Source organism: Oncorhynchus tshawytscha, linkage group LG11 (genome assembly GCF_018296145.1).
Source record: "Oncorhynchus tshawytscha isolate Ot180627B linkage group LG11, Otsh_v2.0, whole genome shotgun sequence".
Lineage (NCBI taxonomy): Eukaryota > Metazoa > Chordata > Actinopteri > Salmoniformes > Salmonidae > Oncorhynchus > Oncorhynchus tshawytscha.
In genome coordinates this window covers 39,098,176-39,125,544 of record NC_056439.1, presented here as the reverse complement: position 1 = coordinate 39,125,544, position 27,369 = coordinate 39,098,176, and the positions used below count along the sequence as shown (strand labels likewise).

Here is a 27,369-nt window from a genome sequence, read left to right as displayed (position 1 = left end):
ACATCATTAGCTTTATATTGCCCATTTTATTTATTCTGCATCTTTGGCAACATAGTCAGCGTTCACATTTTAGTTACATATAAGAATCAATGGATTGCTAGACAGGGAGACTGCATCCATACACTCCCTTTCCCCCTTCCTCCCTTAAATTACAATCAAAGTGCTTATTAAAAGTGCATATTTACAGAGTGCTAAAATGGACAGAAAACATGAACATGTTTTAAATGGAAGACTGTGGTACTAAAGGACACAGATCAGCAGATTTAGATGGCACTGCTAAGAAAAAGTTTAGGAGTCAAGCAAAGGTTTGGTATGATAAGATCAGTTACTTTGTGTAACCTTCTGATGGGGTCCCAGTGTAGACATTTACAGCAACCTGCACCTGCACTCTTGACCAGAAGGGGGCTCTGTTGTGCCAACAAAGCCTAACTTTCTCTATATGGCTGTCAATGACCATATCAGCTAGTAGAGGAGTGACTCCCACTCCCCATCCTTCCACCAATAGCAGTGAACTGTACCTCCCGCCAAGGTTTCCCTCAAGCACACAGACCTGGGCGTTACATCTCAAAGTGACGATACATGCACTCCACGTATCCCAGAACTCTTTGCCAGTCTGGTCCTCCGGCCCTCAGCATCTCCTCCATGGTCTGTAAAACACAGATGACTTCAATACTGCAGCGTTCACTGTTGAGTTTTTTCATACAAGCATACAACAAACTTGACAGTCTTTAAATAACACAAGTTCTGATTAACAGACTCACCAGTGATGTTGTGATTCCAACATTCTCTCCCGTCTTAAATGCCAGGCTGAGGTTGTCCCTCTATGGATAAAAGAAGCAGCACCATGTCTGAGAGGCAAATCACTGAGTGAGTGTGCAATGCATGTGTGTGTTACCTAGGACTGTTCCGGGGACCGTACTACCGCCACACCGGCATTCACGAGTCATGACTAGTCAAATTCCATGTGATCGTTTAGTCACAGTAACTAGGCTTCTCCATGAGAGCCCATGAGCTCATGTTGCACCACATTTCTATAAGCTATGCAATTGCGTGAGGAAACAGAGTTGATGGCCTCTATTAAAAATTGTATCCCATCAGCTTTCTATAGGCTAAGCCTACTATATTTATTTCTCAACTTTATTTTAATGCACATTGCTTTGCGTTACAACAGGAGTAGTCTACCTGGCTGGCATGAAAATTAACCACGGGAAAAGCATCCTCCATTCGCTATTTACAGTGGGGCAAAAAAGTATTTAGTCAGCCACCAATTGTGCAAGTTCTCCCACTTAAAAAGATGAGGCCTGTAATTTTCATCATAGGTACACTTCAACTATGAAAGACAAAATTAGAAAAAGAAATCCAGAAAATCACATTGTAGGATTTTTAATGAATTTATTTGCAAATTATGGTGGAAAATAAGTATTTGGTCACCTACAAACAAGCAAGATTTCTGGCTCACACAGACCTGTAACTTCTTTAAGAGGCTCCTCGGTCCTCCACTCGTTACCTGTATTAATGGCACCCGTTTGAACTTGTTATCAGTATAAAAGACACCTGTCCACAACCTCAAACAGTCACACTCCAAACTCCACTATGGCCTAGACCAAAGAGCTGTCAAAGGACACCAGAAACAAAATTGTAGACCTGCACCAGGCTGTGAAGACTGAATCTGCAATAGGTAAGCAGCTTGGTTTGAAGAAATCAACTGTAGGAGCAATTATTAGGAAATGGAAGACATACAAGACCACTGATAATCTCCCTCGATCTGGGGCTCCACGCAAGATCTCACCCCGTGGGGTCAAAATGATCACAAGAACGGTGAGCAAAAATCCCAGAACCACACGGGGGGACCTAGTGAATGATCTGCAGAGAGCTGGGACTACGCCGCCAGGGACTCAAATCCTGCAGTGCCAGAAGTGTACCCCTGCTTAAGCCAGTACATGTCCAGGCCCGTCTGAAGTTTGCTAGAGAGCATTTGGATGATCCAGAAGAAGATTGGGAGAATGTCATATGGTCAGATGAAACCAAAATATAACTTTCTGGTAAAAACTCAACTCGTCGTGTTTGGAGGACAAAGAATGCTGAGTTGCATCCAAAGAACACCATACCGACTGTGAAGCATGGGGGTGGAAACATCATGCTTTGGGGCTGTTTTTCTGCAAAGGGACCAGGACGACTGATCCGTGTAAAGGAAAGAATGAATGGGGCCATGTATCGTGAGATTTTGAGTGAAAACCTCCTTCCATCAGCAAGGGCATTGAAGATGAAACGTGGCTGGGTCTTTCAGCATGACAATGATCCCAAATACACCGCCCGGGCAACGAAGGAGGGGCTTCGTAAGAAGCATTTCAAGGTCCTGGAGTGGCCTAGCCAGTCTCCAGATCTCAACCCCATAGAAAATCTTTGGAGGGAGTTGAAAGTCCGTGTTGCCCAGCAATAGCCCCAAAACATCACTGCTCTAGAGGAGATCTGCATGGAGGAATGGGCCAAAATACCAGCAACAGTGTGTGAAAACCTTGTGAAGACTTACAGAAAACGTTTGACCTCTGTCATTGCCAACAAAGGGTATATAACAAAGTATTGAGATAAACTTTTGTTATTGACCAAATACTTATTTTCCACCATAATTTGCAAATTAATTAATTAAAAATCCTACAATGTGATTTTCTGGATTTTTTTCCCTCTTTTTGTCTGTCATAGTTAAAGTGTACCTATGATGAAAATTACAGGCCTCTCTCATCTTTTTAAGTGGGAGAACTTGCAAAATTGGTGGCTGACTAAATACTTTTTTGCCCCACTGTAAGTGCATAAGGATGCCATGTATTTTTCCCCCTGCTCCTGTTCGACAGGTGCATGATAATGGTCCAGTCTATATGAAAACTCATTTCAAAACTAAAGAAAATATGAAATTGAGAATAGCGTGATGGTGACAATATTATCACTTCTGAATGATGCCCAGCGTGTGCAGACAAGAAACAGCTATTACCCTTTTGACTTTATCAAATCATAGTTGCACGCATCATGTAGCCTAGCTCATAGGCCTATATATTTAGATAAGGTTTGTATCACAACTAAAGTGGCCAAATAACTCCAAACGTGGTCTATAGGCCTAGGACCCCTGGAACACGATCAGAGCACATAGCCTACGGAGCGCACAGCCTACGGAGCGCACAGCCTACGGAGCGCACAGCCTACGGAGCCTAGTGAAATGTGTTCTTATAAGCCCAGTCATTGAGCAATCGCGTGTGAAAGAGTTTTGACTGAACACTATTTAAAAGAGGATCCCAGCTTTCTCATACTGCTATATTTATTGAAATTAAGCACATTAATCCCCTTTACAACAGGGGTAGCCTACCTGGCATACATAGAATGCAAAAGCGGGGGAGTGTGGAACCTACTACCATACCCCATTCAAAGGCACTTAAATGTATTGTCTTGCACATTCACCCTCTGAATGGCACAAATACACAATCCATGCTTTAAATTGTCTCAAGGCTTAAAAATCCTTCTTTAACTGGTCTTCCCTTCATCTACACGGATTGACGTGACAATAAGGGATCAAAGGTTTCACATGGGTTTACCTGGTCAGTCTATGTAATGAAAAGAGAAGGTGTTATTGATGTTTGTATACTCAGTGAATATTAGTAAGCTATACGTAAAGACCATATTAGATTAAGAATAGTCTGATGGAGAGCCTCCCGAGTGGCGCAGCGGTCTAAGGCACTGCATCGGGAGTCCCATGGGGGGCACACAATAGCCCACCGTTGTCGGGGTTAGAGGAGGGTTTGATCCAAATAAAACATTTTAAAATAAAGATGTCTTATGGGTGAGAATATTATCAAGTGCTTGTCAAATTGCGAATGAGAGACTGATAAAGTGTGTGCAGCCTGCGCAAGAAATAGAGCAGAGCTCATGCCTAGCATGCAACTTTTTTCAAATCATCATTAGAGTCGCATCATGCAGTCTCAGAATGTACTAAACATCTAAACATATAGCCTAACATTTGTATCACAACTAAAGTTACATAATTAACTCTAAATTAAGCATATAGAGGACCTGTTACCTTGTAAACGACTCAACACAAAATAGCCGCATGTGCACACATCTGGAAATCGTTTGGGGAAAATATACTTTTTAAAATTTTTATTCCCAGCTATGTTCAATTATATTCTTCATACATATATATAAAATAATGCCACGGAATTCTAAGCAAGTCTGCTATATGAACTAGTGTTGCCCACAGCCATATGACATAGCGAGATCAGAGACTAACATAAGGACAACTCAGAATATGCTATTGTGTTCTTTTGAAATAGACTCCATTTTCTTCATATCATGTTTCTTTAGATCTGTCTAAAATTAATAATGGATTTATTGTGATGGTCTAGGCGACATTAAATGGATGTACATGTTCCAAAAGTCCACATCATTAGCTTGTAGGCTATGCGTGGAAGCCTGGAGATGCTAAACGTGTTTATGTTAATTACCGGTAAATTACCGTGAGACCGGCAGATTTGGATGAAAATCAACATTTGACAAAATGTCATAACTGCCACAGACCTAGTATTACCCACCTTGTTGTCAGGGCTAAGGGTGCAGTAGGGGATGTGTGAAGGGAGGTAGGTGTGGTACACAGCACAGAAGGCCAGACCATCCGCCCAGCTACTGCTGAAGTTAGTGATGTCAATATTCTGTCAATAGAGAAAGTGAGCGGGGGCAGAGAAAGGGTAAAGACACCACCATAATGAGTGCTGAGTGATCTGGACAACATTCTCTTTACATCAGAGTCCCAAAGCATTCTTTCTCCTGACCCTGTTCAACACACACACACTAGGGATGGGTGATGTCAACCTTTGTCATATCGTGATTATGTACCCATAAAACATTGTGATGAGCGATGCTTTCGCCCCTACTAAAATAAAGAAATACAAATCTACTAAAATGACTATTGGGCTGTAGCACGAAATCGAATCAAACTGGACAAATCATGTCGAAAGATAATGTTGTTGAAAGCCTGGGCAGAGGCCAAGTGCAGGCAATGGCAAATATTTTCTATAATTCCTTTCTGGTGGAGGAGCAGAAAAAGGTTGTGTGTGTGTGTGTGTGTGTGTGTGTGTGTGTGTGTGTGTGTGTGTGTGTGTGTGTGTGTGTGTGTGTGTGCGCACGTCTGCGCACATGATGATGCAGTGACTGTGATGAGGAACAGCTGTCTTACAGTAGTGAGCTCTAGGTTACAGGACTATATCAAGTGCTGGATAGAAGCAGTCCACAGTACTGGATAATTCTTGCTTTATTTGCATCATAAAATAGACTTAGGCTATAGACTTTTCTTGTTCTTTTTGAACAACACCTTAAGACTAGAATATTTAGGAAATAAGCTACTGTTCTTAACTTACATTTTTCTTAAAGCTTTTATGATCAGCCTAGTAGGAGGATAGGTTATTGGTCATTTGGTTTACCGTCTCACGGAGGGATTTTCCCAGGCTGCATGAATCATTTCTGTCTTAATAAGCTTAAACTTGTCATTAGTTTTTTGTATAGGCTATTGATATTGTTTGTTCTCTCTCATTATTAGTCCTCTGGTTACTAGTGCTGAGCGATTAACCAAAATGTTTCTTAAACAACTAATTGACTGACGTTGTTTCAATTACTTGAATTCCATTTCATACTTTTTTTTCTTTCTGTGAGCTCAATGGCACATTTTGCTGCAGTTTCTCTACAGATAAATCAGATCATCTGCCCAAACTGTGCGATGGAGTAGGGAGTTGTAGTTTCCAACAGGGTAATGTTCTACACAGTTTAGCGTAGAAAACTTTATAATCAACTACAATGTCAGATCTGTGCAAATCAAGAGGGGACACAGAGAGCAGTTTCTTTGTGAGGTATCTCTACCTGAAAATACATGAACTAAGGGATTGGTATTTGGTATTCAGCAGTCATAAAAGTATGCCTTATTTACTTTGAAGAAGTACAAAATTGTGATTTTGTCAGAAAGCATAGCCGGCAGCTCTATAGATATGAGATGACTTGGAATGGAATTATTATTATTTTTAAATATTTAACTTTATTTAACTAGGCAAGTCTGTAAATAAGAATGTGTTCTTAACTATGACGGCCTACACCGGCCAAACCCGGACGATGCTGGGCCAATTGGGCCGGATAATATCATCAAATAAAACAAATGTAAAATCCACAACAACTAAAATGTTTGATTAAAGTACTGTGAATAAATGAATTAATAAGTAAGTTAATAAGTAATCAGAAGTCATGGGCAGTCACAATATACATTTTTTTAGTCTTTGTTACAGCACTCAACCCACATAATGCATAGTGCATTTAATGTAAAAAAATATATATATTTAACACTCAGCAAAAAAAAAGAAACGTCCCTTTTACAGGCCCGTCTTTAAAGATAATTCATAAAAATCCAAATAACTTCACAGATCTTCATTGTAAAGGGTTTAACCACTGTTTCCCATGCTTTAATGAACCATAAACAATCAATGAACATGCACTTGTGGAACACTCATTAAGATACTAACAGCTTACAGATGGTAGGCAATTAAGGTCACAGTTATGAAAATGTAGGACACTAAAGAGGCCTTTCTACTGACTCTGAAAAACACCAAAAGAAAGATGCCCAGGGTCCCTGCTCATCTGCGTGAATGTGCCTTAGGCATGCTGCAAGAAGGCATGAGGACTGCAGATGTGGCTAGGGGAATAAATTGCAATGACCATACTGTGAGACACCTAAGACAGCGCTACAGGGAGACAGGACAGACAGCTGATCGTCCTCACAGTGGCAGACCACGTGTAACAACACCTGCACAGGATCGGTACATCCGAACATCACACCTGCAGGACAGGTACAGGATGGCAACAACAACTGCCTGAGTTACACCAGGAACTTACAATCCCTCTGTCAGTGCTCAGACTTCAGCAATACGCTGAGAGAGGCTGGACTGAGGGCTTGTAGGCCTGTTGTAAGGCATGTCCTCACCAGACATCACCGGCAACAACGTCGCCTATGGCCACAAACCCACCGTCGCTGGACCAGACAGGACTGGCAAAAAGTGCTCTTCACTGACGAGTCGGTGATGGTCGGAGTCGCGTTTATCGTCAAAGGAATGAGCATTACACCGAGGCCTGTACTCTGGAGCGGGATCGATTTGGAGGTGGAGGGTCCGTCATGGTCTGGGGCGGTGTGTCACAGTATCATCGGACTGAGCTTGTTGTCATTGCAGGCAATCTCAATGCTGTGAGTTACAGGGAAGACATCCTCCTCCCTCATGTGGTACCCTTCCTGCAGGCACATCCTGACAGGACCCTGCAGCATGACAACTCCACCAGCCATACTGCTCGTTCTGTGCATGATTTCCTGCAAGACAGGATTGTCAGTGTTCTGCCATGGCCAGCGAAGAGCCCGGATCTCAATCCCATTGAGCATGTCTGGGACCTGTTGGATCGGAGGGTGAGGGCTAGAGCCATTACCCCCCCAGAAATGTCTGGGAACTTGCAGGTGCCTTGGTGGAAGAGTGGGGTAACATCTCACAGCAAGAACTGGCAAATCTGGTGCAGTCCATGAGGAGGCGATGCACTGCAGTACTTAATGCAGCTGGTGGCCACACCAGATACTGACTGTTACTTTTGATTTTGACCCCACCTTTGTTAAGGGACACATTATTCCATTTCTGTTAGTCACATGTCTGTGGAACTTGTTCAGTTTTAGTCTCAGTTGTTGAATCTAGTTATGTCCATACAAATATTTACACATGTTAAGTTTGCTGAAAATAAATGCAGTTGACAGTGAGAGGACGTTTCTTTTTTTGCTGAGTTTATATACAAAAAAATAATAATAATATTGATACAATTTCAAGAAAAATAAAATCGCTGAAATCCGTAATCGTGATAATTGTCTTATAATCGAACCGAAACCAAACTGACCTCAAAAGGCACTAATCGCTCAGCACTACTGGCTACGTTAAGTTTTTAAACTGTTCAAATAACTTTGAGATGGAACGCTGTTTCATTCTTTGTTTGATCGGGAGAAAGTCATGCATAAAAAGATGAAGCGTAGCCTTCTGTCATATTCATTGCCTATATTCCTTTCTCTCTCCATTCGACAGACTAAGTTGTTTTTTTAAACAGCTTGACATAAGATAGTTAAGGAATGTCTGTTATAAAAAAAAATGTATAGGTTTAGGCTACTATAGCCTGATGCCCATGCATCTGACAGAGAGAGAAACTATATTTTCTGACTGGACATTTTGTGCTGTTTTTGTGGATTTATCCGCTCTGTCTGGCCTTCATTCCTCTCGTGTTCTGTAGCTCCTATAGAACATATGTATAGAAATGAACTATAACAAATAGGAAACGACAAATTACTCAGAATGTCACGTGTGAATCCCTGCGAGACTACGTTTTGGGTCACATCACGATGTCATCACCAATCATCGTCGAAAGACGACGCTATCATAATAAATCGCCCAACCGTAACACACACATACGTTACAGTACCTTGTAGCCCTGAGTGCGGCTCTGACACCAGCGCAGAAGAGAGTTCCTCTTAGAGCCTCCATGGCGACGTAGCAGTAGATTAAAGCCATCCTGAGACCTGGTCTTAGAGGTCGTGTTTGGGGGCAGCTCTGCCAGGGCAGAGTTGTACTGGTTCAATGCCTCCTCCCGTTTCCCTGGAACACACATATGTCAATAGAAAGGGATTTGGCTCATTTCCATTACTAGACATAAGAGCAACATGGAATGGTGAGCGTACTGACACATGGGTGATTGTGGAACACACCTGTGTGAGTGCTGGACCAGCTGTCTTGCCATTCTAGCCCTTTTCTTCCTCTGGTTTGACTTTGGTTCTGAAAGGACACACCATACAGTATATATATATATTCCTACACAATAACATAGCATACATTCCTTTCAAATTCTAGTAGACCAGAAAACACACTTACTAACGCAATGATGCCACCGGTTGGAATAGTAATATCGTTAAATATGTCCAGAGGTATGACACACAGACAAGCAGTTAGACCCCAACTTTTAAGTGGTCTCACCTTGTTTGTAGATCCAGCTATTGTGGCAGTATTGGACAGGGATGTTCCATTCATTACAGCAGGGGAGTCTGAAGATGCGGGTAGTCTGGAAAGGCTTCTGTGAAATCAAGAAATGTGCTTTGCTTTTATTAGATGAACTGAACTCACACAGCCACACTGAACAAGAAGATTTGTTGTTCAACTTATCAGGGGTCAGACATGAGAGCAAAGCCAACTGTTATTGATACACATGATTCTCAGTTCATGTTTAAAAAATATATCAAAACTGAAAATAATGATTATTTTTTAATAATCTAACCGAAAGCGTAGTAGTGGATCACAGTTTTAACATGGTTTTTACAAATCCATGTCCTCAAGTGCCCTGCCTGTTAATCTCTGTTCCATTACAGCAGTCCAAAAATCAGTCTGGATTGCTTTTTGTTAGAATAGCCAGCTATATAAATCATGGACATTAACCTTCATTACAAGCAGGAGGCTGAGCGTAAGTTCATGTATAGTTGAAATCATACAAACAGGAAGTCATCATGGTACTCACCTTGCCCTCTCCTGTGTGACTATCCTCTGTGTCTCCCTCATGCTACACCCTTCCTCTCCACTCCTCTCCTCATTGGTCACGTTCCTCAAGTACCTGTTGGCCACGCCCTTAGTGTCCGTTCGAGCCTCTTTCACACTTATATTCTTATTCCCTTCTTCCTGGCTCCTCTTCTCCATCTTGTCATCTCCTCTTCCTCGGCCAAACCTGCTGATCCCCCTCTCCCTTCCCCGGTGTGTCCCCTCCTGGGTCTCCAGTGTGCTGGTCTCCCCAGTAGCCCTCTCCATGCCCTGGGTCTTGGCTTGAGCCTGGGCCTGTCCTGGTCCCTGGTTCTGGGTGAGGTGGACCAGTCTCTGTCTGCTCTCCCTCAGCTCTCCTCTCAGGCTGACCAGCTGCCCATCAGTCTCTTTCTGTCTCTGCTGGGCAACCTCCAGCTCCCGCTCTGTATCCATCTGAGCCGCTCTGAGCGTGTTCAGCTCCTCCTCGGCCTCGGCCCTCAGTCGGTCGGCCACTGCTACCGCCACCTGCAGGTCAGACTGGAACTGGTTCCACTCCACTCGCTCCGTCTGCAGGAAGGAAGACACTAACAGTTAGCTACTATGAAGAACAATCCAACGGTTGAATCATGTGTGTTAGTGCTGGGCTGGAACAAACATATGTATAGTCTGCAGCTCAAGGCCTGGAGTTAACTAATTTGGTCTTAAAGTTTATATCTATATTCACACCGAGAGTGCAAGTCTTTAATCTTTGATTTCATATGACATAATTTCCATATTAATTTGTCTGCCAGCATCACATTATACACAGCACTGGGCCTCTAGAGACTATGAGCTATTTAGTGATCAAATATCCATTTGGCATTCATAATCTGACTCAAATATTGGACAGAATGAGAGCCAAGCTTTTCCAAGTTTAGAGGAGTGGCACTAGGGAATCAAATGAGCCACATCGGGACCCTGTGCCAAGGGGTTGTGACATGGTGGCGTTGACAGACATGGAAGCTCTGCTTCTAACTCCTAAGCAACTTTGCTACACCGCAATAACATCTGCTAAATGTGTATGTACCAATAAAATTGTATTTGATTTAAATAGCCCTGGCCCCAAGGGTTGTTGATGCACTGAGATTATTGTATATGTTTCCTTAGAAATGTATCAAGTCCAAACAGGGAAAGGAAATCAGAGCATTATTGCTAAATTTCAAAGGAAACAGCAGGTTAGCGGTTTTCATTATGAATCTTGTTCTGGAGGCAGTTCTGCAGAGTGGTCACTAGCTGGCACAACCACAAAGTCATACCATCTGATTTTAAACCTAACTTTACCCACAATGCTAACCCTAACTTTACCCACAATGCTAACCCTAACTTTACCCACAATGCTAACCCTAACTTTACCCACAATGCTAACCCTAACTTTACCCACAATGCTAACCCTAACTTTACCCACAATGCTAACCCTAACTTTACCCACAATGCTAACCCTAACCATAATTTAAGATCAAAAAGCCCATTTATGTTCTCATGAAAATGTACAATACAGACAATGTTGATTTTGCAGCTGGCCAATCTAGCGAGGATCACTTCATTCTGCCTCGAGGACAAGACTCATTCCAATAAACGTCAAATAACATTTTATTGGTCGCGTACACATATTTAGCATATGTTATCGCGGGTGTATTGAAATGCTTATAGTTGGCTAGAAGCTAGGAACATGGTGACTGTGTCTATCGGTGCCATCTTGAATTACCCCCGCATCAAGCTATTTCCTCATGAGAAGGGTGATACCAAGATACCAAAACCAAGTCCTCAAATCAAAACCAGACGGTGTATCTCAATATTGTAAAGTGGGCTCCTCCCCTAACCTCATCTGCAATGATAGAACTGCACCAAGGTAAAGTACCAACAAACATCAACCATGTTTTCTTCACATCTCCTGTGTCCAAATTGAGTTATTGACATACTGTAGCCTTGTTCTCTACCTATATAGTACTCAAAACACCCCCAATTAATTTAGTTAAATAATACAATGTAAAAATAGCTGAAACCATTCCAATGAGGACTTGGACATGCAAAGCCAATTATCTCAGAATCATCTTTTTGCAGATAGAATCTTCTAGTCCCAAGCTCTCATATTGAGAAAAGCTTTTGATAGCAGACATCCCTATAATGATGGAAATAGAGGACTAACAAGCTCCAAAGCAGTCAGGTAACATACAGATGGACTCAGTTTGTGAACATTGCAATGTGACCTGCAGAGTAACGTGGGAGTGTGGAGGAGTTGGGTCGTTTGGTAATTAAATGAAGAATGGATAGAGACGTGGAGGAGGAGGAGAAGAGACAGAGAAACTGGAGCCAACTCATTTCCTCATCTGACCAGCGACTCAAGACCACAGCTGGGGCCAATTATGCAGTCACTGGAGACACACACACACAGAACATATTCTCTTCCACCCACTCTCGATAACACACACCTTCCTTCTTTGTCTTTTCCCTTCGAACACAGCCATAAAGTGAAGTTCACCCCTCTCTCGAACACAAACTTTACAGCATGTAAAACCTCACAAACCCTGAACAACCCATTCCCACATTCTTTGATTCAAATCCACAAACACACAGCCTCACACAGAGTTTAAACTGCCTTGTTATGGCAGCAGAGACAAACTACGTTTTATTAGTACACATGATGCAACTCATAACGCCAGATGGGAGAAAAAGGACAATGTGGGAAACCATTAGTCTAAACCCCCACATTCTTTAGTAGCCTATGTTCTGAATCCTGTCTGTACAGCTAACTAACTGTCAGTGTCCAAATAGGGTATGTCTTAGAAGGGAAACAGGATGGGACACTCCTTAATTCAAAGATAACACTGTTGATTTTCCCTCAGACACACACACACACTCTCTCTCTCTATATATACATCCCTGAGGTACTGACATAGTGACCCACCACAGGCACAGATGCGGACTCTCATACACTGATTCATGAACAGTCTCTCTGGGAGTGTTGAGCTAATTCCAGATGTGTGTTTCTCGGTTGGTGTGTGTGCGTTTGTGTGTGTGAGAGATAGAGAGAGAAAGAACCATCCATCTGTCCCCACGCCTCAGTTTACATCCACACCCAGACTCCCTAACGCATACTTGGGGAAACATCCTCACTCTACCGTGGCTCTGCAGCTTTCCACATTCACTGGGGTGTGTTGAACAACCAGTTCCCATACACTCTGATACTCATTAAGAGACTGGCTCAGTCCCTCTACTTACAAGGCCTGTGGATACACTCCCCCACTCACCTAGAGAAAAGACATACTGCTTATACCTCTCCCATATACACACACGGTATCTACCTTCTCCCCAGCCTCCACCATTTTTTATGCATTGCAAATTTGACACACAACCTTCATTTGGCATGTAAACATGTTCAACCCCAGCCTCTTGAGTTTTTGGAGCCAAAACCAAATAGCTCATTCCAGGAAATCTATAGCACTGTCCACCTGGAAATGATCCCAGAGCAGACCTGAGAGCTATTAAATCCTTGGGATCAGCCCACCCACCAACCAACTAACCACACGGACAGGCACAATGAATGGGGGGAGACAGGGAGGCTAGCATGGGGGGGATAAGAGACAAAAGCAACAGTTGTGAAGTAATTGTTGTAGTTTATGTTCTGAAGGAGGGAGGGTTGGTGAGAGAGGAGCGGTGAACCCTCAGATGTCCAGAGAGAGAGGCACAGGAGAGAGAGAGTGAGGTACATTTACAGTTTAGTCATTTAGTAGACGCTCTTATCCAGAGTGACTTAAAAGGAGAAATTGAGGTTAAGTGCCTTTGCTCGGTTACTGGACCAATGCTCCTAACTGCTAAGCTACCTGCTGCACAGAGAGAGAGAGAGAGAGAGAGAGAGAGAGAGAGAGAGAGAGAGGCACAGAGAGAAAGAGAGAGACAAGCACAGAGAGAGAGAGAGAGGCACAGAGAGAGAAAGAGGCACAGAGAGAGAGAGAGAGAGGCACAGAGAGAGATGTATGACCATATTAGAGAGACATATTTCCCTCAGATTACACAGATCCACAATTAGACAACAAACCCGATTTTGATAAACTCCGTATCTACTGGGTGGAATACCACAGTGTGCCATCACAGCAGCAAGATTTGTGACCTGTTGCCACAAGAAAAGGAAAACCCATACTTATGCTTATTTATTTTCCCTTTTGTACATCGTTACAACACTGTATATATACATAATATGACATTTGTAATGTATTTATTCTTTTGGAACTTCTGGGAGTAATTTTTATTGCTCATTTTTATTGTTTCTTTCACTTTTGTATATTATCTACTTCACTTGCTTTGGCAATGTTAACATATGTTTCCCATGCCAATAAAGCCCTTAAATTTAATTTGAATTGAGAGACAGGGAAGAGAGAGGTAAAGGAGAAAGAGAGAGGTGGAAAGAGAGAGAGAGAGAGAGAGAGAGAGAGAGAGAGAGAGAGAGAGAGCACAGGGAGAGAGAGAGAGAGAGAGAGAGAGAGAGAGATGCACAGGGAGAGAGAGAGGTAGAGAGTAGAGGTCGACCGATTAATCGGCATGGCCGATTAATTAGGGCTGATTTCAAATTTTCATAACAATCAGTCATCGTCATTTTTGGACACCGATTATGGCCGATTACATTGCACTCCATGAGGAGACTGCGTGGCAGGCTGACCACCTGTTACTCGAGCGCAGCAAGGAGAAAAGGTAAGTTGCTCGCTAGCATTAAACTGATCTTAATAAAAACAATCAATCTTCACATAATCACTAGTTAACTACTTAACTACACATAGTTGATGATATTACTAGGTTAACTGTTAATTTATCATCGAATCACAGCCTACTTCGCCAAACGGGTGATGATTTAACAAAGGCACATTTGCATAAAAAGCACAATTGTTGCACGAATGTACCTAACCATAAACAAAATCAATACAGAGAAGTATATTTTTTTAAACCTGCATATTTAGTGTTAGCAGGCAATATTAACTAGGGAAATTGTGTCAATTCTCTTGCGTTCATTGCATGCAGAGTCAGGATATATGCAACAGTTTGGGCCGCCTGGCTCGTTGCGAACTAATTTGTCCGAATTTTACATAATTATGACATAACATTAAAGTTTGTGCAATGTAACAGCAATATTTAGATTTAGGGTTGCCACCCATTTGATAAAATATGGAACGTTTTGTTTCGAAATTACAGTTTCCGGATTTGACCATATTAATGACTTAAGGCTCGTACTTCTGTGTTTATTATATTAGAATTAAGCCTATGATTTGATATAGCAGTCTGAGCGGTGGTAGGCAGCAGCAGGCTCGTAAGCATTCATTCAAACTTTACTGAGTTTGCCAGCAGCTCTTAGCAATGCTTGATCGCAGTGCTGTTTATGACTTCAAACTTATCAACTCCTGAGATTAGGCTGGCAAAACTAAAGTACATTTCTTTCCTGGGAATATTGAACCTCCAGCTTTCATATGTTCTGAGCAAGGAACTGAAACGTTAGCTTTTTTACATGGCACATATTGCACTTTTACTTTCTTCTCCAACACTGTTTTTGCATTATTTAAACCAAATTGAGCATGTTTCATTACATATTTGAGACTAAATAGATTTTATTTCTGTATTATATTAAGTTAAAATAAAAGTGTTCATTGGTCCTTCAGTATTGTTGTAATTGTCATTATATATATATATATAAATAAAAAAATTGTCCAATTAATCGGTATCGGCTATATTTGGTCCTCCACTAATCGGTATCGGCGTTGAAAAATCATAATCGGTTGACCGCTAGTGGAGAGGTAGAGAAAGCGAAGTATAGAGAGAGGAGGTAGAGAGAAGCACAGGGAGAGAGAGCGAGGCCCAGGGAAAGAGAGGAAGAGTGAGGTGGAGACAGAGAGGTAGAGAGAAGCACAGAGAGAGGGAGCGAGGCCCAGGGAAAGAGAGGAAGAGAGAGGTAGAGAGAAGCACAGAGAGAGAGAGAGCGAGGCCCAGGGAAAGAGAGGTGAGAGAAGCACAGAGAGAGGGAGCGAGGCCCAGGGAAAGAGAGGAAGAGAGAGGTAGAGAGAAGCACAGAGAGAGAGAGAGCGAGGCCCAGGGAAAGAGAGGAAGAGAGAGGTAGAGAGAAGCACAGAGAGAGAGAGCGAGGCCCAGGGAAAGAGAGGAAGAGAGAGGTAGAGAGAAGCACAGAGAGAGAGCGAGGCCCAGGGAAAGAGAGGTAGAGAGAAGCACAGAGAGAGAGAGCGAGGCCCAGGGAAAGAGAGGAAGAGAGAGGTAGAGAGAAGCACAGAGAGAGAGAGCGAGGCCCAGGGAAAGAGAGGTAGAGAGAAGCACAGAGAGAGAGAGCGAGGCCCAGGGAAAGAGAGGAAGAGAGAGGTAGAGAGAAGCACAGAGAGAGAGAGCGAGGCCCAGGGAAAGAGAGGTAGAGAGAAGCACAGAGAGAGAGAGCGAGGCCCAGGAAAAGAGAGGAAGAGAGAGGTGGAGAGACAGAGGTAGAGAGAAGCACAGAGAGAGAGTGAGGCCCAGGGAAAGAGAGGAAGAGAGAGGTAGAGAGAAGCACAGAGAGAGAGAGCGAGGCCCAGGGAAAGAGAGGTAGAGAGAAGCACAGAGAGAGAGAGCGAGGCCCAGGGAAAGGGTAAACACTGCAGCCCGACACCCACATCTCAGCCAAGACTCAATGTGTCTGATCTCTCTCCCCATTCTCTCTCTAGCGCACACACACACACCAACAATAGTCAGTCAGTCTCTCCCTCTAACACAGTCTGACTTTTTCCCTAACGCCACCAAACAAAACAAGTTTTGTCTCCGACAGCTGAATGCAGCCCTCCTCCTCCACACATCTCTGTCACTCTCTGAAAGTACATTAAAGCTTTTATCACTTATATTACACAACTGAGTCAACAGTGTTAGAAACACTGAATTTAATATTTAGGGGTAGAGGTTCTCCCTCACTAGAGCCCGTCTCTCTTGGCTTTCCCCAGCTCAGTCTATCTGCCTTGGGTCCCTACAGATATGTTGAAGAGTTCAGGGAAGGAGGAAATTATAGAAAGGGATGGAAGGAACTAGAAAAAGAGAGGATGGAAGGAAAAGAGAGAGGGATGGAGGGAGTAGGGCTTGTATTCCATCTTCCCAATCTGTAGCAGATCAGGGGAAGCTGTGAGCCCCTGGAAAGAATAATAATTATGGTGGGTCAAGGTTTGGAATGGGCTTTTGACAGGAAATTAACAGAAAAAAATGGAATCTGGGAGCCTCTGGATTGTCTGAGCAACGCTCAAAGAATTTAAACTTCCATCTTCCTTACCATGTCTTTCTACACACCATCTAGCCCTATCACAGGTTCCTGTGTTGAAAGTGTGTTGGGCAAGGGGGGGGCAAAATGATATCAGAGCATTTCCTCCTGGGCCTCTCAGGATGGGTCTAGGACAGGATGAGGCCTATTAGCAGGACCACGTCTCCCAGAGGCCCTTGCTCTGATCCATTTATGGGTGGAGATGACAGGGTCTTTTGTTGTTATCTCCTGAACTCAGATGTTACAAGCGGTGAAACCCAGCCCTGACCTCTGCCTCCGGGGGGTGTCATTTCCTGTTTACATTTCTAAACTTATCCACAGCCCCATTCTCGTCGACAGGGCTGCAGCGGAGCAGGTTGAGAGCTTCAAGTTCCTTGGTGTCCACATCACCAACAAACTAACATGGTCCAAGCACACCAAGACAGTTGTGAAGAGGGCACGACAAAACCTATTCCCCCTCAGGAGACTGAAAAGATTTAACATGGGTCCTCAGATCCTCAAAAGGTTCTATAGCTGCACCATCGAGAGCATCCGGACTGGTTGCATCACTGCCTGGTATGGCAACTTATCAGCCACAAGGCACTACAGAGGGTACAAAGAATGGCTCAGTACATCTCTGGGGCCAAGCTTCCTGCCATCCAGGACCTCTATACCAGGCGGTGTCAGAGGAAGGCCCTAAAAATGGTCAAAGACTCCAGCCCCCCTTTTACACCGCTGCTACTCTCTGTTGTTGTCATCTATGCAGTCACTTTAATAACTTGACCTACATGTACATATTACCTCAACTAACCGGTGCCCCCACACATCAACTGTGTACCGGTACCCTCCTGTATATAGTCGCGCTATTGTTATTTTACTGCTGCTCTTTAATTACTTGTTACTTTTATTCCTATCCATATTTTTTTTCAACTGCATTGTTGGTTAAGGGCTCATAAGTAAGCACGTGACTAATAAAATTTGATTAGATTAAAACTGAAGGTAATACACACCTGGGCTTCAGTACTTCGATTAATAGGAATATAGGAATATAATCTGTCATGTTCTACTGTCTAAATGTGTAGCCATGATGAGCCTCACTCCAGATCTGTTTGTGCTTTAGCCAACTGTCCTCTACAGTGTTCCTTTGTTATTATGCCAAATGTGCTGCATGGCATGACAACAATAGTCAGAAGACTTGGCTAAAGCCTAATCAGATCTGGAACTAGACTGAAGCTGAAGGGTTACATTATGTAAAATCAGTTTCCTGATTTGAAAACAGGACATCTTCTGTCCTAAGGTAAGTTTAGTGTATTGGGATGCCTTGTTGGTATTTCTCACCTGCATGGTCTCCCGCAGACTCTGGACCTCAGCGGTCAACTCCTGGCGCTCCACTAGCAGATGCTTCAACACATCTGACAGAGGGAGGGGAGGGAGAAAAAGGAGAAAGAGAGTAAGCGCGAGAGAGGGAGGAGGGCAGAAAAATGCATTTGGTAGTAGTTATTCATATAATTCAGAGGTATGACATCATGCATTTCATAATGGGGATTATTTTAGGCATTGCTATAAAGAGGGAGTGGTAATATTTATGTACATGATGTGCTGCTCTTACCTGCGCTGTTTAGTGTTGCATACTGACTGGGACTGAGACCCAGTGCTGTCCTACACTCCTCCACCAGCCTCTCCGTCTCACCCTGGTTGTCTGCAGACCCATGGTGCTCCAGCGTGGTCAGGCTCAGCCCACTGTCCTTCTCGCTCTGCCCCGAGGGGCTGACCAGGCTAATCGGGCTGGCCGAGGACAGGGAGCTACCCAGGGATGAAGGAGTCTTGGTGGGGCTCATCGATGAGCTCTTCCCCTGGGGTACAGGGATCCTGGGACTAGACCTGGTGGGGCCTCCATTACACCCCATCACAACCCACCCTTCAGGCACTGCTGCTTTACTTCCTGTCCTTCCTTGCAGGGAGATAAACCCAGGACCAATCACAGAGTAGCCTGGGCTGACGGGCAAGAGTCTCTTCCCACTTAGGGCTGGGGCTAGGGCTGTAACTGGTGCTGGGCCTTGGGCTGTGACTGCTGCTGGGCCTTGGGCTGTGACTGCTGCTGGGCCTTGGGCTGTGACTGCTGCTGGGCCTTGGGCTGTGACTGCTGCTGGGCCTGTGACTAGTGCTGGGGATGGGCTGTGACTGCTGTGACTGGGCCTTGGGCTGGCTGTGACTGGGGAATGGGCTGGACTAGTGCTGGGGATAGGGCTGTGACTGCTGCTGGGGATAGGGCAGTGACTGTGCTGGGGATTGGGCTGTGACTGGTACTGGGGAATGGGCTGTGACTGGTACTGGGGAATGGGCTGTGACTGGTACTGGGGATAGGGCTGTGACTGGTACTGGGGATAGGGCTGTGACTGGTACTGGGGATAGGGCTGTGACTGGTACTGGGGATAGGGCTGTGACTGGTACTGGGGATAGGGCTGTGACTGGTACTGGGGATAGGGCTGTGACTGGTGCTGGGGAATGGGCTGTGACTGGTGCTGGGGAATGGGCTGTGACTGGTGCTGGGGAATGGGCTGTGACTGGTGCTGGGGATATGGGCTGTGACTGGTGCTGGGGATAGGGCTGTGACTGGTGCTGGGGATAGGGCTGTGACTGGTGCTGGGGAATGGGCTGTGACTGGTGTTGGGGAATGGGCTGTGACTGGTCCTGGGGATAGGGCTGTGACTGGTACTGGGGCTGCTGGCTGGCCTGGTGTAGAGGGTGTGATCTGAGGGAGAGTAGGCAGGGTGGAGGTCACTGGAGAAGTAGGAGGGGTTTGGAACAAATCCAAGCTGGGCCCTGGATAGAATAAGAGCAACGACGCACGAGTGTGAGGGTGAGTGAGGGACACGTACAGATGGTCAGAGAGACAGGCAGACTGACAAAGAGAGTGTGAGAGATTGAGTACAGTGGTCACTGGTTGGGATGCAGAGCTGCTAGGATGACTAAACCAGACCATTAACCCCGTACAATACCCAGGCTGTCATTCAGGATGAATGGGCAATTGCTCATCAGGAGACACATTCCTCTGCTCTGTGCTGCTGATCTACACCACCACTGACCCCGTCCTCCTCTGTCCTTCGCTTGAACTGACCTTCTCTAGGTTTAATTGATATTACCACTGATAGAGTTCAACTAAACAAGTTATTGAAAGTGATGCATCATCATCAGGTAAATATCAATCCACATCAAATACAGAGTGACGGGCCATAACTCCCCACTTCCACCGCTGCCTTTTATGCACCTATTCCAAGCCATAGTCTGCTAGTGTGAGTGTATCTGCCAGCATTAGGCTTGCCATGATTAAGCCGTTGCCCTTGTGCAGAGCTGGGGAATTCTGCCGATTCATCACAGCTGGGGCAGCAGAGCCTGACGAATCACAAGAGGACGCGAGGAGAATGAGCCCAGCCAAGCCAAGATTCCTACCCTCTGGCTTACACACACACACTTTGTGTTCCCCAATCTCCTGTCTCTTCCCCTCTTCTTGTCTCATTCCTTCTCTCTATTCATGTCAGTCTCTGTCCATCCCCCCTCCCGTCTCCTTTCGGTCTTTCCACCGTCGACTAAAAGCTTAAATATAAATGCGAGTCTCAAGGTATGTTGTCTTTGTTGTCTGTAAGAAAAGTCAATAGACTTGTTCAGCACAGCAAGGGGGGTTGGCAGGTTAATTAAGTGAGGTGTGTGTGTATTGTAGGGGGGCAGAGGGTACCTGTGGGTCCATGGCCGTCCTTGCTGGAGAAGGTACCCATGATGCAGTGAGAAAGTGGGCAACACACCAGTGGCTCTCAGTCAGGACAGAGCAGAGGAGACCTGCACACAACAATCAGTAGGATTAATCTCCAGTATGACACTGCACAATTATGTCATGTTCCACAAGGGAAATTATGCACCAATGAAATCAGTCATCACTTCTCTAATCATACACATAGCACTCAGTGGCATAACACATTTGAGGGGCCCCGCAAGGTCTGGGGGGGAAAATATCAAACTTCCAGCAGTTCTACACATTTGGCCATGGGGCAGAAAGGAACATGAGCAGTTACATAGCTAATAATATGCCATTCTACACATTTTGGCATGAGAGAAAACGTAGCAGTTTATTTTTTGGCAGGGGCTGCAGGGTGTATGGTAAGCCAGTGATAGTGCTTCTCTAATCACTTGATATGATTAGAGAAGTGCTATGGAAAAGGGCTACTTTGTTTCACATGTAAACCAATCACTTGAACTGGACCCTCTAGTCTAGCATATTGAATGCCCAGTAAGACAGAGATCGTGCATCCAGACTAAACATTACACACCCTAGAATCTACGCCATGTTCATTTGAATGTTCATTTGAATTTGGTGTAGTACCTGTGGTGTAAATCAAAGCCAACAACTAAATAAACTACATTTTAGTGAGAGGGATATACCAGGAGACAGAATAGAACCCCACAACTTCTTATCATTAGCACAGAAAACAAACTATATATCCAAGGTAAATTTGCATACATTTTAATTACAGAAGACACTAGACATACGTCTATTTACATTAGTAGTAGTAACAACAATAAAAATCCGTGCTGGTATCCTATGTTAGGTTGTCTAATCGTTTGAGTGCATAACAGTCCAAAAGGAGAGTGCCAATACACGAGGCACTGGCAGTACTCAAACCAAATTTGTAGCCGACTAATGATGGAGATCACTCAAACCTCAATGGCTTTGGGCGTTTGCGTTGTTGTCACATTTTAAATGAACACGAAGGCCTCTAATCAAGATTTTACATTGGATTGATAAACCGAGTTTCATGCATGTAGTCCTAGACTTACAGAACCGCACCTTAACCTAATTAATGTAGCCTAGGAGGGAAACCCAAGTCGTCCAATAAAAATATTTATTCAGAAACATACCTATTTATCCAAGGAATTACAAAAGCAAACATTGTTGTTCTACAAACACAAAACCAGTTTCAAAAGAAGTTGGCATATATGTTCTTTCTTTCCAAACAGTGACGCATGCATCAAACTTTTTACTTTGCGAAAAAAAGTAACTATACACAACCTTAAAGTAGAATAATTTCTTTTTTTAATCGATTTATTTTCCTCCTCGTGGAAATATAGTCCGTGTGTTGTCCTTTCTTCCCTCTGTAGCCTACCGCGCATTAGATCCGTCTTCGTCAATGCGGTGGGGTTGAGCACAACGACAGAGTCGGGACGAAGTAGCCAAGTGCACCAACTCCACTTGTTATCGGTGGAGTAGACATATAAACTCCTGTTTCTCTCATGAAACCACCCAATATGTCATGTGATTATTTTCTAACAGAACTGAATGCATCTTTATCAACTTTATACAGGCCTAACTTTCTCTAACTTTGATCCATTCTTCTCTGATGTCCTTTAAATTCGGGCCTTGACCACTAGGGAGCATAGTTGGGCTGTCCTACGGCATGCAACCTACCAGATGGAATTATAGCCAAAGACAGTACAGTATGAAGATAGCTAGCAAATCTCATGTGCAGACACACGTCATCGGTCGTCACGCTCCGAACTGCGCATGTACAAGATGTCAAATCAAAGGCACTCCTTCAATATAAAGTCCGTTTTTCACTTTCACGAGGCTGGAGTAATTGACATGTTCAACTACTTAAGACGTTGGCTTGAATCGAGGTTGTGCCTTTAGATTTCGAGAAAATTAAGAACGAAGGAAGAATTTTTCACTTCTCTCATTGACTTCTCAAACCCAAAACCCCGTCCTGGTCTGCTTCTCAAAAGCGTTCCCGGAAAACTTGCGATGTTGCGCCTCTGGGTATTGCAACTCTGTGTTATAGCCTTTTGAGTTGTCACCTCTTTTTGATCTAGTGGTATCTTATACATTTTTTCAGGTGTATAATCATATAAATTAAACATATTGGTGAATCCTGTTGTAGGGGTAGGACTGCGCCTGTAAGGTTGGCCCAGCAGTAGGCTTGGAGGCTTGAAAGCATTGGAATGGAGGCAGCGGTAGCCTGGGCCTACATCATTGGTTTATTTCACAAAAACTATGGAAAGTTCCAGGTCTCTATGGGAATTAGGCTATTTACAGTGCCTGACAAAATAAAAATGACAAAATGATACAAACTTGAAAAAAGCAAACTTGGTTTAGACTACGCCAACTTGGCTTAGGCCCTAAAAAGAGTTAGCCTCGTATGAATCATCCTGGTCTCACGAAACAGAACCTAAGCTCGCGAGATCAGGATGGTTTGTACAAAGCTAAAAAGGAGTGCCATGTTAGCTATCATAAAGCGTTTCTCATGGTGGTCTGGGCAAAGATGGTGGATAAATTAAATGGTAAACGACCTGAGTGAACAATCTTAACAAAAATGGTCAAGGTTCCTGTCTGTGTAAGTGGCCGTTCCCTCTCTCGCGTGAACAGATGGTTCTGGTCTACTTATTGTCCCATCCCCACTCTCCCCATCCTCCCCAGCACAACCAGAAAAAAAACAACCCTTTGCAGGGCTGGGGCAATAATCAGACCATATTGGCAGAACAAATAAGGGAGTAGGATGTTTCGCTTTCTATACCATCTCTGGTCTGCCTACCCATGCTGTGAGCAGCTTGAGGAGCTTTTATGTGGTTCGAACCAGTGGAGGCTGCCGAGGGGAGAATGGAACAGAGCAAATGGAATTCTGCTCCGGCCATTACCACGAGCCCATCCTCCCCAATTATGGTGCCACCAACCTCCTGTGGTTTGAAACCCTGGAATGATGGTACCTCTCCAGTCTCTCTGTCCTTGGAATCTCCCAATTCAGGTTTGCAATTTGGACAGATAGAGATTCGGACAGGTGTGTTGAATGGCGACAGAACCATAATTCTGAATTCAGAAGCTACAGTTTCCATTAACTTGTCCAGTGATTTCTTTAGTCAACATTTAGAACGTTTGCATAGAAAATAGATGTAACAATTGCCTGCTAGGATGCGTTTCATGTATCCATTTAACTATCATGCATTGATAATATTGGGAGTTTGCCCCACCAAGATTTACATGCTAAAATTGGCACTGGATTTCACAAACTCATTTGACAGAGTATCAACAGCCATACTTAACGATAACAACACCCACCCGTAGCACGCACTCCAGCAGGTATATCTCATTGGTCATCCCCAAAGCCAACACCTCGTTTGGCCGCCTTTCCTTCCAGTTCTCTGCTGCCAAAGACTGGAACAAATTGCAAAAATCGCTGAAGTTGGAGACATATCTCCCTCACTAACTTTAAACATCAGCTATCTGAGCAGCTTACCGATTGCTGCAGCTTTACATATCCCATCTGTAAATAGCACATCCAATCTACCTACCTCATCCCCATATTGTTTTTATTCACTTTTTTGCACACCAGTATTTCTACTTGCACATCATCATCTGCACATCTATCACTCGTGTTCATTTGCTAAATTGTAATTACTTTGCTACTATGGCCTATTTATTGCCTTACCTCCTCACGCCATTTGCACACACTGTATATACAAGTTTTTTCCATTGTGTTATTGACTGTACGTTTGTTTATTCCACGTGTAACTCTGTGTTGTTTGTGTCGCACTGCTTTGCTTTATCTTGGCCAGGTCGCAGTTGTAAATGAGAACTTGTTCTCAACTGGTCTACCTGGTTAAATAAAGGTGAAATTAAAAATTAAAAAATACTTTGTCGCGCAATATAATGAACAACCAAATATCCATAATATGAAGAACATGAATGAATAAAAACAACCCAACTCTATGAATACACTCCTTGGTTGTAGAACTCACACATTTGGCTTTATATTGTCACACAGTGAATTTGTCCTCCCTAAATATAATGAATGACTCAATTTCTCCCTGGTAAAACTGAGTTGAATCAATTTGGAATTTAGTACAGCATAAAAGAGCATTATTCCAACCTTTGGGTTCATTAAGAGAATGTATGGTATCTAGTTGGATGATGATAGTGTGGTGGTGGGGATACACCCCAAACGGGCTCAGGAGGCGAATTTTGAGTCATGCGTCCTTCGAAACATGACCCGCCAAACCACGCTTCTTAACACCCACCTGGGGTGGCAGGGTAGCCTAGTGGTTAGAGCGTTGGACTAGTAACCGAAAGGTTGCAAGTTTGAATCCCCAAGCTGACATCTGTCGTTCTGCCCCTGAACAGGCAGTTAACCCACTGTTCCTAGGCTGTCATTGAAAATAAGAATTTGTTCTTAACTGACTTGCCTAGTAAAATAAAAAAATAAACCTGTTTAACCCAGAAGCCAGCTGCACCAATGTGTTGGAGGAAACACTGTTCACCTGACTACCGTATGGTGGCAAAATTACAAAAACTTTGTGTACATGCTCTGTATGAGCCGTAAACCTGTACAGTTCCACTGTCTGTTTCTCTTGTAAGAAGAAGCCAGTGTTCTTCCTCTATTTTTTGAGCAACTTGGTCACTCGGCCAAAGAGCCTCTGAGAGTGACCACAGGTTTTGGTTCATCCAGTTCTTTTCGTATCTTTCAAGGGCACAGCTGTGTGGAGATAAGAGAACAGAGACCAGCTTGAGCAGCAGTGACAATTCTATCAGCAGAAAGGAGTAACACAACTGGTGTTTTCACTTGTTTGTGTGCAATGTTCCCACCATGCTCTCACACAACTGCTAAACTGCCACGTAGACAGAGGTTGTATTTTCATATTAAGGCTCTTAACTCTGAGCTGTTGTTGAGTGGATTGTTAACCAGCTCCAGATTTGCAAATCTTATAATAAAAAGTTATTTTGAATGATCTGCAGTCTTTCTTCCTTTTGATTAGAATTTCCACAACCAAGGTCAGCCTGTAGGCGTCCCATCCGCCACAAGGAGTCGCTAGAGTGCAATGAGTCAAGTAAATTCCCCCCGGCGAAACCCTCCCCTAACTCAGAGATGCTGGGCCAATTGTGTGCCGCCCTGAGACTCCCGATCACAGCCTGTTGTGATACAGCCCGGGATCGAACCCGGGTCTGTAGTGACTCCTCTAGCATTGCGGCGAGTTGCCTTAGACCACTGCCCCACTTGGGAGGCCAAAGGCAATATTTCTTAAACTTACAGAAGGTAAACAATATCTCCAAAACTAAATACCTTGGGGGGAAAAAGTATTTAGTCAGCCACCAATTGTGCAAGTTCTCCCACTTAAAAAGATGAGGCCTGTAATTTTCATCATAGGTACACTTCAACTATGACAGACAAAATGAGAAAAAAAATCCAGAAAATCACATTGTAGGATTTTTAATGAATTTATTTGCAAATTGTGGTGGAAAATAAGAATTTGGTCACCTACAAACAAGCAAGATTTCTGGCCATCACAGACCTGTAACTTCTTCTTTAAGAGGCTCCTCTGTCCTCCACTCGTTACCTGTATAAATGGCACCTGTTTGAACTTGTAATCAGTATAAAAAGACACCTGTCCACAACCTCAAACAGTCACACTCCAAACTCCACTATGGCCAAGACCAAAGAGCTGTCAAAGGACACCAGAAACAAAATTGTAGACCTGCACCAGGATGGGAAGACTGAATCTGCAATAGGTAAGCAGCTTGGTTTGAAGAAATCAACTGTGGGAGCAATTATTAGGAAATGGAAGACATACAAGACCACTGATAATCTCCCTCGATCTGCGGCTCCACGCAAGATCTCACCCCATGGGGTCAAAATGATCACAAGAACGGTGAGCAAAAATCCCAGAACCACACGGGGGGACCTAGTGAATGACCTGCAGAGAGCTGGGACCAAAGTAACAAAGCCTACCATCAGTAACACACTACGCCGCCACGGACTCAAATCCTGCAGTGCCAGACGTGTCCCCCTGCTTAAGCCAGTACATGTCCAGGACCGTCTTAAGTTTGCTGAAGAGAGCATTTGGATGATCCAGAAGAAGATTGGGAGAATGTCATATGGTCAGATGAAACCAAAATATAACTTTTTGGTAAAAACTCAACTCGTGTTTGGAGGACAAAGAATGCTGAGTTGCATCCAAAGAACACCATACCTACTGTGAATCATGGGGGTGGAAACATCATGCTTTTGGGCTGTTTTTCTGCAAAGGGACCAGGACGACTGATCCGTGTAAAGGAAAGAATGAATGGGGCCATGTATTGTGAGATTTTGAGTGAAAACCTCCCATCAGCAAGGGCATTGAAGATGAAACGTGGCTGGGTCTTTCAGCATGACAATGATCCCAAACACACCGCCCGGGCAACGAAGGAATGGCTTCGTAAGAAGCATTTCAAGGTCCTGGAGTGGCCTAGCCAGTCTCCAGATCTCAACCCCATAGAAAATCTTTGGAGGGAGTTGAAAGTCCGTGTTGCCCAGCAACAGCCCCAAAACATCACTGCTCTAGAGGAGATCTGCATGGAGGAATGGGCCAAAATACCAGCAACAGTGTGTGAAAACCTTGTGAAGACTTACAGAAAATGTTTGACTTCTGTCATTGCCAACAAAGGGTATATAATAAAGTATTGAGAAACTTTTGTTG

General features: G+C 43.9%; 2 protein-coding genes across 2 annotated transcripts; both read right to left on the bottom strand.

Annotated features, from left to right (window-relative positions):
- Positions 1-6: 6 nt before the first annotated feature.
- si:ch211-195o20.7 (cytospin-A) lies at positions 7-19,025 on the bottom strand. The gene is made up of 9 exons (XM_024403109.2): positions 18,488-19,025; positions 18,217-18,290; positions 9,601-10,163; positions 9,066-9,162; positions 8,801-8,867; positions 8,518-8,690; positions 4,575-4,691; positions 762-821; positions 7-647 (listed from the first exon to the last, which is right to left on the bottom strand). Exons 1-9 carry the CDS (start codon positions 18,783-18,785, stop codon positions 558-560), a joined length of 1,539 nt encoding a protein of 512 aa, XP_024258877.1. The 5' UTR covers positions 18,786-19,025; the 3' UTR covers positions 7-557.
- An 11-nt stretch (positions 19,026-19,036) lies between these two features.
- Positions 19,037-22,353, bottom strand: LOC112234809 (proteoglycan 4-like). The gene is made up of 3 exons (XM_042330429.1): positions 21,941-22,353; positions 20,612-20,712; positions 19,037-19,701 (listed from the first exon to the last, which is right to left on the bottom strand). The coding sequence occupies exons 2-3, from the start codon at positions 20,649-20,651 to the stop codon at positions 19,037-19,039; spliced, it is 705 nt and encodes a 234-aa protein (XP_042186363.1). The 5' UTR covers positions 20,652-20,712; positions 21,941-22,353.
- Between the last annotated feature and the right edge of the window lie 5,016 nt (positions 22,354-27,369).

Bases quoted from the DNA above. Each gene is read 5' to 3' on its own strand.
- si:ch211-195o20.7 (XM_024403109.2), bottom strand. From the start codon at position 18,785: ATGGGGTGTAATGGAGGCCCCACCAGGTCTAGTCCCAGGATCCCTGTA. The intron at 18,291-18,487 runs GTAAGAGCAGCA...TCCCTCTGTCAG, and splicing joins TGCAACACTAAACAGCGCAG to ATGTGTTGAAGCATCTGCTA. The intron at 10,164-18,216 runs GTGAGAAATACC...TCCTTCCTGCAG, and splicing joins GTCTGCGGGAGACCATGCAG to ACGGAGCGAGTGGAGTGGAA.
- LOC112234809 (XM_042330429.1), bottom strand. From the start codon at position 20,651: ATGGGTACCTTCTCCAGCAAGGACGGCCATGGACCCACAG. The intron at 19,702-20,611 runs GTACCCTCTGCC...TATTCTATCCAG, and splicing joins GGACGGCCATGGACCCACAG to GGCCCAGCTTGGATTTGTTC.